At 46.4% G+C, this 15,667-nt stretch overlaps 1 protein-coding gene across 1 annotated transcript in view; it reads left to right on the forward strand.

Annotated features, from left to right (window-relative positions):
- Window positions 1-15,204, forward strand: part of SHH (sonic hedgehog signaling molecule) — a 38,047-nt gene extending 22,843 nt beyond the window's left edge. Inside the window, exon 3 of the mRNA XM_084859314.1 lies at window positions 13,337-15,204. Within this exon, the coding sequence (XP_084715440.1) occupies window positions 13,337-14,043 (707 nt within the window). The 3' untranslated portion in view covers window positions 14,044-15,204. The remainder of the gene's footprint in view (window positions 1-13,336) is intronic.
- Window positions 15,205-15,667: the final 463 nt, after the last annotated feature.

Below are 15,667 nucleotides of genomic sequence, written 5' to 3' on the forward strand. Positions count from 1 at the left end.
GCCTTACTTCAAAGCAAATGTGTTTGGGACCATAGTACATTTTTTATGCTGATTTAGTTACAAGCCAAAATATTAGACTGTAATAGACTGAATGTTGGCTTTGAAGTAAAGAGACCAGAGTTCAAATCCCTTGGGCAAGCATTGAGCAAGTCATTCTTCACTCTCAACCACAATTCCTCATTCATAAAATGGAATTATTGTTATTATTATTATTATTATTATTCCTTGTGCTATGAATTCTAAGGGTATTTTCTTATGTCATAAGATCAGCCCATGTTAACTGGCCAACCCAAAGCAATGCAGGACTGGCCCTACCATTAGGCAAAGAGAGGTGGCTTCCTCAGGCAGTTGCTTATGGGTGTCATGAAACAGCAGCAAATTGTTTGTTATTTAATTTATTGCTGTGTTATTTTTGTTGCCCTGGAGTAGTGGGGGAGGGTACTTGTGGAACTGTCTATCTTAGGTTCCAAAATAACTTAAGCAGATTTGAATATTATGTTCTTTGGTTTTCGTGACAGTGGGGAGGCACCGTTTGCTGCTCTGCTACAGGCAGCAAAATGTCTTTGGCCAGCCCCACAGCAATGCTACACTGAGGACACAGGGCGACATATTTCCTCCACATTTTGTAAGGAACTGGGACTTGGTGTAACAATGTACCACAATATATATGCTCTGTCTTCAGTGAGTAAGTAGCTGGCCTGAGTGAATTTGGGGTGTCTGTAAGCAGAAGAAGCCCTCAAAGGGTGTTGATCTGAATAAGAATATTCCACAAGAAAGAAAAAAGAAAGACCCAAATTTGAATGTGAATTTGAAAGCTGTTCCTTGTTTGAGCTTGAAAAGCATTCCTTGTTTGAGCACTGATGTTTAACTTCCTGGGCAGAGCCAGAGAGACCCACCCAGTATGTTTGGACTCTCTGGAGAGAGGTGTTAAATTGTTTCAGGCAATAAATATGTCCAAGGAAGTTGGTATATTTATTACATTAGACGTATGTTCTGAGGACAACGGTGAGAAGGAACTGAGGCCCCAGGTTCTGGGAGGGACAAAAAGCTCTTGGCTTCTTTGTTCTGGTCCTCTTTGGAAAGAAAATCAGCTCAACACTCACACGTAGGTCAGTTTAGCCTAGGCCTAGGTTTCCGATGAGTGAAAGGCCTCTTGTTTCCACACAAAATGCAAGGAAGTTCAGTCAAGCTGGTGCAAACTCCTATTGTTTGATTGATTTGATTTGATGTATTTCATTTATATTCCACCTTTCCTCTGAGGCAATGTACGTGGTCCTGTTCCCCCTTTTTTATCTTCACAACAACCCTATGAGGCAGGTTAAGCAGAGAGACAGCGACTGGCCCAAAGTCTCCCAGTGAGCTTGGGTCTCCCGAGTTCTAATCGAACATTTTAACCACAACAGGATGAGGATGATGCGACATCAGTGGACCACATCAGGCAATATTTTGGTCTATTGCTTCTCCTACGTGTGGTGGGAAGCACTACATCCCTGCCTGCCCAGTGTGATCCCTGCCCTGCCTCTGCCCACATATAGTCTGTTTTGCCAATTGTTTTGTAAACTGGCAATGGTTCTTTTTGGGTATTCAGAGGCAATGAACACACCAATGGCTGAAAGAAAGACATTTATTTAGCTAAAATAGGCTAATCAAGCAAGTAAAAGCAAGACAATACATTCAAAGCATACAACCAACCTTCCTTCAACTACTGCAGACCTCATACTCTTATCAAGATAAGAGTCAGCAGCAAACGTAACCCCATAATGGCCTGGCCCACAGCACCAGTTCAGGATAGGCCTGTGGATGGCTTCTGAATTGGGAGGGTCCCAGGGAACCATATATGATCCTCTTGATCTCTCCCATTCTGGATATGGTTCCAAGACATCATACATTCTACATTTGTGTAGACTGGAAAACAACCAGCCCCAACGATTAGCAGGCAACCAGCCCAACACAGATAGCTCCCGTCTCTGCTCTCAGCTAGCCTTGAGATCGTGCCAAAAGGCCTTATCTGCCAGCCTCCAGCAGAGCCTTAGCCCTGGGAACCAGCATAGCTACCCCATCCCCATCAGCTTAACAAATAGGCCCAACGGCACTCTAGACATGGGCAAGAGAACAATTGTGACACAACACTAGATCCTCGATATACAATGGTCTTCCACGTTTCCAGTACACAGTCCAACACACACAGGCCCATTTCACATGGTTGATTTCACAGGTAAAATCCAGCAGTGGATTGTGCGATCTGCAAGATAGGCCCCGCTGGAGCAGTACACCCCCAGCTGAGTGACAGGTGGTGGGGTGGCCAGGTGTCCTACTTTACAAAGGGCAGTCCTCTGTTTTGGAGAGCTGGCAGAGGATAGTCCTCTATTTAAAGGTGGCCTCTATTTGACCAGTCAAAGTCTGGTTTAGCATCAAAGAACCATAAGGAGAGAGAGCTGCAAGGGCCTTGAAGTTGCCCATCAACAGCATGTGCACAGTGGACTGAGCAGGCACACAGGTCCCCTGGTCAGTCTTCTCTACGATGGGGAGATGTCTTGCATTTCTATTTAAATACTAGTTATTATTTCTAAATTTGCACCTGTACATATACATGTGCATATGCAAAGCTCATGCAAATGGGTGTCTTCTTTTGCCCTGTTTTTTTGTAATGCATGAGGGGGTGGGGTGGACAGGTGTGCTGGGTTGGGAGGGAAATCAGGTATGCTCACATTCCCACTCCGCACCATATGGCAGGAACCAATTGACTCAAGGTATAACATTGCAGTTTCCAGAGAAACGTAACAAAACCATGGAAATTCGCTCCCTGGGGAAACCTGCCTGGGCCACTCTCCATTAAGAGTCAGTTAAGAACTAGCTATTTTAGGAGCTTTTAGCGGGGTCACTCAGGGTCTGGCTATTTCAAAAAGCATTTGGAACAGCAGGCTGGAATGGCTGCTGTCTTATAATTAGTTTCATTTTGCTCATCTTAGCCCTTCTGTTTGTCATTTGATTTTATTGTGGTTTTTAATCTGTTCCAAACCCAGAAGTTTTGTTTGTAAGCTGCCTTGACAGTTCTGCCTTGACCATAATACAAGTATAAATTCAATAAGTAAAAATAAAACATTTTTTTAAAGTGCAAGTCCCTGCCCGCAAGGGGCTTATAGTCTAAATTCCGACATGGTGGGAGGAGGAGGAGAGAGAAATGAATGAATGGCCAAGGTAATAGGGCTTTGCTTCAGGTGGGGGGGTGCTATGGGGGCTTTAGATTGGTTTTCTTATGCTCCTCTCAGTCGATATACACCTATCTAAAAACTAGGCCAGTAATGACCCAAATTAAAAGTGTGCTGTCATGGGACGTGTGGTACCATTCGTAGGACTACAGATTTTATCTGCTGTTTGAAGCATATCTGAGGGCACAAGTTCTCTCTTCTCCCTAGCAACCATGTTTCCATAGTAACAGAGTTTCAGTGGCCACCGAGACATAGGGCTCCATAGTTTTATACTGCCCCTGCCTTGTTCAAGCAAAATGTGCACAGATCTGTTCTTCTTGCGTGTATACGCTGCCCCCAAACAATGGACCTGCCTCCTTAGGCTCAGGTTGTGCTCATGGCTTCTACCTACTCTGGAGTAAGGGTGAGCCATGCTGGAAGCAAACAGGAACATGAGCCCATACAGCCAGCTGTTTTGTTACATCTGCCAGACAGCTGCCCTTGATGCATGGCAAAATCATCTTTTATAGATGGGATGCTATGGGGAGGAGGGTGTAGCTCAGTGGTTGAGCACCTGCTTTGCATTCAGAAGGTCCCAGGTTTGATCCCCAGCATCTCCAGGTGGGGTTGGAAAGAATCCTGCCTGAAACCCTGGAAAGCCACTGCCAGTCAGTGTCAAAAATACTGGGCTAGGTGGACCCATGGTCTGACTCAGTATAAGTTTCCATGTTTCTTTGTTTCTGTGACTCTGCTTTTACCATTGGCTCACTGGACCCATTGTTTTCTCCTGTGATGGGCAGGAGCTCCTCAAGGTCTCCAACAGCTTGCGTCTGATCCCTTTAATTAGAGATGCCAAGAATCAGACCTGAGACCTTTTGCATCCAGTGCATGTACTCTACCACCGAGCTGTGGGCCCTCCTCATATCCATGGCGTAGGGTGACACAGGCTGGCGATGTCCATAGTTCCATGCCTGCCAGAGAACCCCTGCGAACTGGAGAGAATTCTAGGACGTGTTCTGGAATGTTCAGTCAGTTCATGCAGAATAGACGCCACAGGTTCAGTGTGATATCATAGACCTGTGATGTCACATGGAATAGACAACACAGGTCCTATTAAGCCTCACAAACTGTGGAGCCACCCTACACACACTCAACGCTCCCCTGCCCATTTCAGGAGAGGATCAAGCTGTCTTTACAGGCAATCTTGTCTGACATTATGAAGCTTTTCATTGAGGAACCCTGACAAGCTTTAAAGGAACCCTGAAACTCCCCAGGTTACCATTTGAAAACAACTGAAGGTGAGAAGGTGAACTTTTCTACCTTGAGGTAATTTAGGGCACAATCCTATATATGTTTAGACAGACAAAAAGTCCCACAAAACATGTATAGGATTGTGCCCCAAGTCATCTGTGTGGTCTCAAATCTTCCTCATCCCTCCCACCCCCACTTCCTTAACAGAAGCTACTACATACTGTTAAACAGTACTGGTCTAGATGGTTTCCCATGATAGAAAGACACCAGAACCAAAGCAGCATCAATCAAGAAACAAGTGTACCTCTAACTCACAGCCCCATAGATTCAAATTTGCCATCACCAATTAATCAAAGAAACTTTAGTTGATTTATCTACCAATCAAAGCTTGCAGCCCTATTCCGGATTTCAGTACTGGTCAGTAAGCCACCACAGGTAGAACTTCTATGTCACCACATCTCAAATCTAATGCTTTTCTGGAGAGCCAGTTCAAACACAGAGATGAGAGTCATTCTCAAGGGTCAAGCGATCAAGTGACATCCATGCATGTGAGAGCTGGCCCTAAACTGCCTCATGATCCCAAGGGCAGGAATACTTGCACATTTGGGAGGGGATCCCCATGGGGATTCACAGAAACCTTTATTTCCCTCTCCCGCCAGCCTTTGGGTGTGCATGGTGCTGAATGCATTGCAATGTACTACCCAGCACACCTTCTGTAGAACAATCCAGTTGCATTGCTCTGAATATGCAGACTCCTTATGCTCTAGATGAGTCTGTGCATGTGAAATAGAGCTGCTGGATATCACAGTGGAAGGAGCATGTGGGACTCTCCTTCAAGGTAATAGCTCGGCAGTTTCAGCATGGTTGGCACAACAGTGCCCAACTGAGGCCCAGTAGGGAAGTCAGAGTTATCCAAAGTTAATGTTAGAATTGTGTTTGGAATGCAGACACTTTTTAAATACAAGCAAACCTTTGGGAATTGTGTCTGCTGCTGGACAGTAAAAGTTAGTGCTTTGATGGGGAACCTCTGGCCCACACAGGCTCCCCAATGGGCTCACGGAGCCTCACCATCTCAGCTTGCTGACACAGAGCAGCAATGCTGTTTCAGAGCAGTTTAGAGGATAGATTGAAACATGTCCTGAGAGCTGGCTGTTCAGTGCAAGGTAGAGTGGGCAGGCCATATGGGCTCAGTCTTTCTAGGAAGAAAAGATCCCTGCATGAACCCTAGAGCCCAGTATCCCTTAGTGAAGCTAGGCCAAACTGTTTATCATCGACAATGGGCCATTCAAGCAGGGTCGTAGCCAGGGTGGGCCAACAGATGCATTGCCCTACTGAACAATGGTTTTTAAAACAAAAACACCACAGGGCTGACTCTACCATTTGGTCAGGCGTGGGCAATGCCTGGAGGTCTGGGGACCTCTTTTCCTCCCAGGCCCCCACCGCAGGCTATGTTCCATGGGGCCCTGTGCAGAGCATGGGGCACACACACCCCCAAAAAGGAGGAAAAGGCCTGAAATTGTGTTTGCCACCCAAATTTGGCAGCAAACTGCTCCATAACGCTACAATGGCTAAATGCAGCTTGTCTGCAAGCTAAATTTAACAATTTTGGTGCTCTGTAGTGGCTATGGAGTGCCAAAAGGGCCAAATGTAGCTTGCATTTTAAGTTGATTTAAAGTTGGGGGGTCACTGGAGGGTGGCTGGGAACAGTGGGGGCTAGGCGTCACACTGCCCACCCTTGCGGTAGACAGAGTGAGGCAGTCACCTCAGGCAGTGGACGCCAGGGGCTGGGGAGTGGCAGTGAGTTATTGGAGGACAGACGGATGTGTTCCAGTTAGCCAGCCCTGCACCCCCTAAGCCAGCCTGCTGCCCTCAGGTGCAGCAGAGAATGTGGTCCTACTGGTCAGTGTTGAGGTGAGCTCAGTGGAGGCTGGTGGCTCGGATGTCAGTGGGGCAGTGAATCCGCTCCAGGTTTCAGTCAGAACCAGTCAGAACTCTAAAGGAGCTCCACACCTTGGATAGCTCCGTTAGAGTTCTGACTGGTTCTGACTGAAACCTGGAGCGGATGCACTGCCCCACTGACATCAAAGCCACCAGCCTCCACTGGCTAAGATTCAACTGACAGTCCGGTTGGCTTCTGTACAGGGAAGGCACCATCTTGTCCCCAGCCTCAGGCCATAAAATGTCTTGGGCCAGCCCTGAACAATAAAATGTCTTGGGCCAGCCCTGAACAACTTTCATTTAAAGAATGAGAACTTGTTTTTAGAAGTGGAACGTTTCTAGTCTGGTTTTTGTTGTTGCTGTTTAAAACCCCAGGGGCACCTGATGTCTGCCCAAGATTCTCTCCCAGCTCAGGATGGGTTTTCCAAGATCACTATCACCCAATACAAAGCATCCCGGGGGCGGGGGGAAGTCCCCCTTTAGTTACCAGGAGGGTGATCAGCTTGGCAGGATGCTTAGGCCATTATTTGTGTTTTCTCTTTTCGTCGGCTGTTTTTGAGATGCTGATCAAATTCATCATATTCATTTGCAGGCAACTTTTAAATCAACGATCAGGATATAGTAAATGTTTCTAACGAGGAAGGCTGATCACAGCCTCAGGTTCAAGCCAATTGCGCCTGGACTTTAGAACGCTGCGTTGGCTTCTTCCTTGCAGGCGCAGATGCCTTCGCATCTGGGCAGCTGTGACAGGAAGAAGAGTGAGCACACGTTAACGCTGTCCCTGCTCCCCCTTTAATTCTAAGGCCATGCGTGCTAACTTCATAGGTAAGAAAGCAGGTGTACAAACATGTATGGGTGGGAAGGGAAGATTGGATTTCAAAGCCTACTCGCCTGTCCTGGGAAAGAGGCAGGCGTGTTTTGCTCAAATGCCTTGTCTGGCATTGTTAACATGATGCACCTAGGCTCAGCAGCAATCCCAGCACTGTTGCCAATGGTCGGGACTTTCCCAGCAGTTAAGATGGGGGGGGGCAGTGGAGGCTGGTGACTCTGAAGTCAGTGGGGCGGTGAATCCGCTCCTGGTTTGTCAGAACCAGTCAGAACGCTAAAGGAGCCATCCCAAGTGCCTCACGTCTTGGATGGCTTCTTTAGAGTTCATACTGGTTCTGACTGAAACCCAGAGTGGATTCACCACCCCACTGACCTCAGAGCCATCAACCCCCCCTGGTTGCAGGGCTCCAAGCGACACCCTTGAATCTGGAAACCAGTCACCAAACCCCAGATGCACCTGGGGTAGACCAGGGTGATTCCATCCCATTTCCACATCGGGGTGATTTCTGGCTTCCTGCCTTTTCACGCGCCCAGTGATAAAAGCAAGACTGAAACGGGCTACTACAGGTCAGTGGTAAGCAAGTGTCATGAAACGCGGCAGCTGGTGTAGGAGCAACCAAGAATACCCACATGGCCACAGCTGGGACTTCCCCAGTCTCAAATAGCTGCTGAACATTTTAAGTACAAAAAGGGATGAAGGGAATAATCAACACTAACAAGTTTCATCTATGCCCAGCGTATCCAGTTGTGAGGAAGCGGCACCGCATGCATGTTCCGAGCACTCCCTTCTTTATTGCTTTAATTATTCCTCTGGCATTAAAAACAAGTTCTTGGGCTGAACCCTACTCAAATTAAGCCCTGGATTTTCCCTCACATATAGGAATGTATTAGAATGATAATTACACAAGTAGAGATCTAGGGGCAGACATGGACTTGAGCCAGAAGGATAGTGTGTCTTCCATTAGCAGCTTCAGTGCAAGATTAACCATTCGGTAAGTGTGCCGTGGCAGAGGGTCCCAGCCAGACTGACGGCACCTCAGCTGTACTACTGCCTAAAGACCACTGACTTTACACATTGCCTTCCTGCAGCACAGAAATCTCCGAGAATGCTTCCACACAGCGGTAGCTCCACGTGGGGGATATGATCTAAATGCCATATCACATTTCTCTGAACCGCATGGAGTCCCTCCATGCCAGTGCTTGCCACAAATACATGGTCAGACTAAGTGGGGATTTTATTTATTTATTGCATTTATATCCCACCCATTTTCCTCTTGCAAGGAACCCAAGGCAGCTTACATTCTCCTCCTCCTCCTCTCCATTTTATCCTCACAACAACAACCCTGTGAGGTAGGATGGGCTGAGAGTCTGTGATGGGCCCAAAGTCACCCAGTGGGCTTCATGGCCAAGTGGGGACTAGAACCCAGTCCAACACACTCACCACTATACCACGCTGGATTTTGGTGGGGTGGCCTGGCAAAACTTTTCATACATTACACCGTTTGGGTTGGATCCAGATTGGTCATAGTCAGAGCAGGACCACTGGAATCAATGGGATTTCAGTTAGCCATGACAACTTAAGACCCATTGATTCTAATGAGTCTACACTAAATATGACTAAATCTGGATTCGACCTGTGGTAGGAACTAGTTTTATGGAAGGCCACTTTCAGGAAGGGATGGAGAATGGTGGGCCAGTTCCCCCCTCCCCCAGATCCCCTAGTAGGGAGGCCGCTTATGCATCGCCAAAAAGGAGGGCAAAAGAGGGCAAGATTGGCATAAAATGTGCATTTGCTAATTTATAGATAGAGATGCAAACTTAGAAATTACTACTATAATTAAAATAGAAATACAATGCATCTCACCATGGTGGAGAAGACTGAGACTAGGTAATGTACAACCTGCTGTCCAGGTGCTATTCCTCTCCCTTCTTGGGGCTTTGTGGGCTCCTTCACACCGGGCTTTTACCCTGCGATTGAGATTGCTCCTTCACGGAAGTTTGTGAGCTCTTTGCATGAGGCCGTGACCCTCCTGCACTAAATGCCCTTTGCTCCGTTTTTAAATAGATCACAGATAATGAGCTATCAACTTACCCCGCTGTATTCCGCTTCAGTTTCCTCCGTCAACAGAGTTAAAGTGGCAAGAAGAGGAGCAAGATCACTGAAAGAGAATGGAAGACTCGGGGGCAGGTGGGGGGGAGCACATATAAAGGGAGTCAGTGGTGATCCTGCATTTAAAATGGAAGCAGAAAGCCCTGTTTTAAATGCAGGATTTTAGACTGGTGTAGAGATGCCCTGTATCTTTAACCCAGAGTTGGACTGGAGAGCCCTTCAAAGAGAGGTCTGTAAAGTTTGACACATGGCCACCCGTCCCCTAGTGACTTGCCAGCACATCCTTTTGCCACAGCTGCCTCTCCCGGGTCACACCTCTCGCTTCTGGCAGCTGGCTCTTTCCAGGAGTCAGAATTGGTCTGCAGGCCTCCAGTTGCTCTTCCGCGCCCCCCTTGGAGCCACCGCAATAGGAAGTGTTTCCATGTGGCTGATGTAACTGGTAAATGAGGCCCGTGAAGCTGAGCAGGTCTGGGCGTGGCAGCCAGAACTTGGATGAGAGACCGCATTCTGCTCTGGGGCTGGATTCTGATGTTAATTAATTCTGGGCATTGCAAAGGCACCATGAGATGGATTTTATTAAATAGCTGTTTACCATTTATATCCCTTTAGGAAGCTCTAAGTGGCCCAGCTGTCTCTTTTCTAGGCACCGACCAGGTCTGCATTTTCCTTAGCTTCAGGTGCTCCCAAACCATTTGTGGAAATAGCTGTGTTTGCCGGCTCTGGATTCTACACAGTGGCTTTTCTCCGCCATGCATCCCAGTGTGGCTTGGTCTCCGTTTGGGCCCACATTTACTGGAATACATCCGTTTTGTTCTCCTGGGCACCACACCGGGGTGCTCCCAAAACATTTCACTGTCTGAAAATGGTGGGTGAAAGCCACTTGGAGGTGATTTGGCTACATCAGAAAGGAGCAGAAGTGCCCAGCCACTGTGTCTTGTTGACAAGGGTTTGGATCCAGGATCTGCCATACTCAAGAGGAAGGGACCTTGTGCGAGAGGAAGGACCCTCTGCCTGATTGGGGGTCCCCCCCACACACACACCACAGCTCACCCCATTCAGCAGGGTCCCCTGACCCTCTGTGTAGCATTTTCAGGGGGCTGGGGGGGGGCTGCCATGGGAAGGAGGGGGCAGGGAAGTCCACTTCCATCCCCAGCATGAATCTGGATCCAACACAAGAGGCAATCAATGATTAGCAGCGGCCAGCAAGGTGGTGTGCTGGAATAAGGCCACCGCTTCTGAGTGGCAGCTGGAGTCCGTCGTAAGGTGCCCAAGGGTCAGCACTGTGTGGGTGCAATCATGAGGTCAAAGGTCCATGTGGGCACCACCTGCATAGTGTTGGCCTAGCAGCTCCCGTGCCTTCGCCACATCATGATGGGTCCCATCCACTTTGGTTGCCACTGCATGGTGGCAGCTTCTTACTTCTTAGCACCAGCTAGAACAGGCTGCCCATCCTCTTCCCTGTGCTGAGCTCCTGCCAAGTTCCTCAAAACTCAGAACATAGCAGTAGCTCTTCCCGTATTGCATGACAGAGAACCAGGGAGCATGTGCTCAACAGTACATGAGTGTAGGACACTGGTGGAGTTGAATCCATTGTGCTGTCTACTGCTGGGGTCTCTAACATTGTACCTGTGGGCATCGCTGTGCCCGCAAACACCCACCAGGCTCCCCGGCCCTCCAGATCTGTATTTTATTTGGCATGCTGCAAAACGAAGTGCTGCCCTCCAGCGCCATCTTTATTTAGGCACAAAAGGGTGGTTTCGTGTTTTGGAGCTCAGACCCCACCTCTGCCTTGTACTCAGGTTCTTGAGCAAGTTACTTTTCTTTCAGTCTCACCACTTTGCCTTCTGGGAAATGAGTGTTTTGTGCCCAGCCATGTCCACCATGATAGCCATTTTGTCAATGGGCAAGCTGCCCCATGGCAGACATTTTGTGAAAGTGGCATACATTATCTCAGACATCTAAATCAGCCTTCCCCAACCTGGTGCCCTCCAGATGTTTTGGACTTCAACTCCCATCAACCCCAGCCTGCATGGCTGATGGTAAGGACATTGTAGTCCAGAACATCAGGAGGATGCCAGATTGGGGAAATCTACTTTAAATCATTGGCCTTCAACTGACGGGTCAAGACCATATAGGAGTGACTTCTCGACCTAAGGTGGATCTCAGTGACAACACCAATGTTTTGTTTGCTTGAGTTTTTTGTTCAGGAGACAAAGGGAACCAGTTGTCTTTTGTTGTTCAGTCGTTAAGTCGTGTCTGACTCTTCATGACCCCATGGACCACAGCACGCCAGGCCTTCCTGTCCTCCGCTCTCTCCCAGAGCGTGCTCAAGTTCATATTCATTGCATCGGTGATGCTATCTAGCCATCTCATCCTCTGCCGTCCCCTTCTCCTTTTGCCTTCAATCTTTCCCAGCATCAGGGTCTTTTCCAGGGAGTTTTCTCTTCGCATTAGGTGGCCAAAATATTTGAGCTTCAGCTTCAGTATCTGTCCCTCCAATGAGCACTCAGGGTTGATTTCCTTTAGGATTGACTGATTTGACCTCCTTACAGTCCAGGGGACTTGTAAGAGTCTTCTCCGGCACCACAGTTCGAAAGCATCAATTCTTCGGCACTCAGTCTTCCTTATAGTCCAGCTCTCACAGCCATACGTTGCTACTGGGAAAACCATAGGTAAAGTCCAAGGTACTATATTTTTTATAGGTGTATAAAAGAAGATACCTTGGTCGGTCTTTGTGTCTTTTTATCCATGACAAGCCCCACCCTCATTTGCATCTGATCAGTCTAAAGAAAAGAGGAGAAAAATTGGTATATTATATTATTTTTAAAAATTGAGGAGGTCACATTCTGCAGTTTGGGATTAAATGTGGATCCTCCTGGATCTGAAAAGGCTTTTAAATTACTGTTCTAAAGCACTACGTCATCCAGAGATCTACCAGTGGATCCGGATCTACTTTCTATTCACTCCCACTCTAAAGCAATATATATAAACGTGATATATATTTATTACATGAGGCACACATTAAATGCACTCCACATTATGTCAGAGCACTAACTGAACAGTATAATAGTCTGTGTCTCTTTTATCCTGCTTCCTTGTAGGGACTAATACAACACAATGCATGATGTGATGCAATCTCACAGTAGCCTGGTTCACACATAACGACAGCCGAGAGTATAGGTTGTCGTTGAATCGTGGGTTTTTGTTGAATGGGTTGTCATTATGTGTGGACCTTGCACTATGCTTTAATTATGGGTTCTTAACCATGAACATGAGAACAAGAATCCATAGTTTGCTGTTGTGTTGTGAACTCTGGGTTGTTCGTAGTTAACAACCCAGAGTTAAGCCATAGTACAGGGTTCGCATGTAACAACAACCCATGATTCACCAACAAGCCATACTCAACTTGTACTCTGGTTGTCATTAGGTGTGAACCAGGTCTGTGTGTCTCCCCGCCCTCTTCAAACATCATTGTCTGGCTGTGGTCTGGGGTGGAGGAACATGCAGCTTGATGACATAATGTCACACAATGCAATGTAGCAGAAACTGGGAGGAAGAGGGATTCAAAGCAACACAGAGCAAAAGTAGCTTGGGGGCTCCCATAACTTCAAGTTTATTTATTAGCAAAATGTATATACCACTTCTCCTTTGAATAAATCCCAAAGTGGTTTACCAAAAAGAATACAAAAAATACAAAACGGTATCATATTAGAGGCTGATTCCAAGATAGCTCACGGCTGGGGGAAAGCCAAAGTAATCAGGTTTCCAACAAACACCGAACATATGCCAGCATTGAGGCCTAACGTAACTCAGAAGGGAGATCATTCCACAGGGCAGTTGTCACCACAGAGAAGGCTTGCCTCTGTGTCACTGCCAAACGAAAATCCATAGGCTGCAGCAATCCATCAAGTTCCATCCTTAGCATCATTAAGAAACCCTTGTCGTCTCTTGAGCTCCCTAGTTCTTTATGAGTCGGTCCCTTTGCTCGACTCTAACACAGCCTCATTTCTTCCCCATTCAGAGAACTCGGTGGCTGCCAAATCGGGTGGCTGCTTCCCTGGATCTGCTCGAGTGAATCTGGAGCGAGGGGGCACCAAGCTGGTGAAGGACCTCAACCCTGGTGACAGGGTGCTGGCAGCGGATGTCCAGGGACGGCTGCTCTACAGTGAATTCCTCACCTTCCTGGACCGGGAGGAACCCCCCATTCACAAGCTCTTCTATGTGATTGAGACTCAGCAGCCCCGGACACGCCTCTTGCTCACAGCGGCCCACCTGCTCTTCGTGGCCCCACCGCAGAACCATTCCCAACCCCAGCCCATCTTCGCCAGCCGCGTGCAGCCAGGACAACGCGTCTACGTGCTGGGCCAAGGGGATCAGACACTGTTACAGGCCGCGGTGGTGCACAGCGTGTCCCTGCAGGAAGAGGCCTCAGGGGCTTATGCCCCACTCACTGCTCAGGGCACAGTCCTCATTAATCAGGTGCTAGCTTCGTGTTATGCTGTCATTGAGGAGCATAGCTGGGCCCACTGGGCGTTCGCCCCGTTCCGAGTAGCTCATGCCCTCCTGGCGATGCTGTATCCCAGTGGTCTCTCTTCCCCGATACTCTTTCCAGCCGCTACACCAGACGATGCACCAGCTGGTGTCCACTGGTATTCCCACCTCCTCTACCGCATTGGCCGCTGGGTATTGGATTCTGAGATGATACACCCACTGGGCATGGCCAGCTGAGGGGGACAGCTCTGTAAACTCCACTCTTACCCATCGTAAGAATAAAATAATACAAATGGGGGGAAACTAAGATGAAGAAAGAAAGAGAAAGAAAGCAAGAAAGCAAGAAAGCAAGCAAGCAAGCAAGAAAGAAAGAAAGAAAGAAAGAAGAAAGACAGACTTTAAAACAATAATAATAGTAGGACAGTCCAAAGTAGACTTTAAGGAACAGAAAGAGCCCAGGAAGTTTTCATTTTAGTTTATAAATATATATATTTTTATTTGATTTATATTTTTTGTCTGTTTGTTTTATTGTTTTGTTGTCCTCATCTCCTGGATATTTATTTGTTTGGTATTTTGAAATAGATGTTTTAAAGAATATGAACCCAACCTTCAAGAGCCTTAAATAGTTTCTTTGATAATTTATTATCATGTGAACTGTACACTCACAGGGAGAAGAAAATTATTTTGCGAGGCCCAGCAAAACTGCACAGAGTTCTATTTTTCTATGTGTTATGTGTGTCCAGACTTTCCAAAAGTAAAATGTTTGTCCTTTCTGTCTATACATTGCTTTGCTCTTTCCCAACAGCGAGTCTCGAACAAACAAAAGACATACTCCGTGGGGAGTGGGGAGGGGGTCCAGTAAATTATATTTTTATACACAGAACTGTAAATTCAATTTTTTTTAGAGATCAAAACTTAACAGTCACATTTCATTTTTTTGAAATAGTGTAAAATATGAGAATATATTATTTTAATTTAAATAGTATCAAATGTAATGTCATCTTCTGTATTGTTTCTATTGTCCTTGAAATATTTTGCTTTGTATAAAAATAACAACCACCCCTTTCATCCACGCTCTTGGAACTCAAGACTGTTACACAACCTTATTCATTTGCAAAACTCTGGGGAGAAACTCTCTTATTTTTACCTTCAAAATCAAGAAGAAGAAATTTATGAGAAAATATTTTTTAAAAAGCGCACATGCTATTATGTGACAATGGAGAATAGTTTGTACAGAGGGAGGGCAAAGGATGTTTTGCATTAATAAACTGATAAATAACCGCTGTCAATTTACTAAAATGTATTTTTGAATATTTTGTAATAGTTTTAATAGTTTTATAGAAATAAAATGTGCCATGCACAGTCTGGTTAGTATATAATAACAAAGCATTTCTGCTGCATCACATTGTTTTTTTCTTTTTAAAAGCTGTTTAGGTAGGAAATGTGACTATCCCACATTATGCCCTGTTAAATTTCACTGTATTGCCAGAGCTGTCACAATACTACATACGCAGAAAAATTAAAACAAATACTATTAAGGAAGCAGTAGCACTATTATACTAGTTCACTGCCCTTGCCATTTAAGTTAAGACCTAGAAAATGTTGACTGAGGTTGGCAGATAGTACAACAAATGGCCTGACCTTAACAGTAATATAACACTTTTTCATTTAAAACAATCAATATTTCATGAAATGGCTAATCAACCTTCGGTTGGAGTCCTGACTAACTGAAGCCCCATTAATTTGTGTATAACTAAGTCTGAATCCGAGTCCCTTTCATCAAAGAATGGGCAACAGCTCACTCTAGGGCCCAGAGCTTAGGTTTTTCAGACATAGAACAATTATTGTAGAACAATAGGGT

The sequence above is a fragment of the Heloderma suspectum genome, chromosome 5 (genome assembly GCF_057233095.1).
Source record: "Heloderma suspectum isolate Gila_16-S chromosome 5, 16-S_ref, whole genome shotgun sequence".
In the NCBI taxonomy this organism is placed as follows: domain Eukaryota; kingdom Metazoa; phylum Chordata; class Lepidosauria; order Squamata; family Helodermatidae; genus Heloderma; species Heloderma suspectum.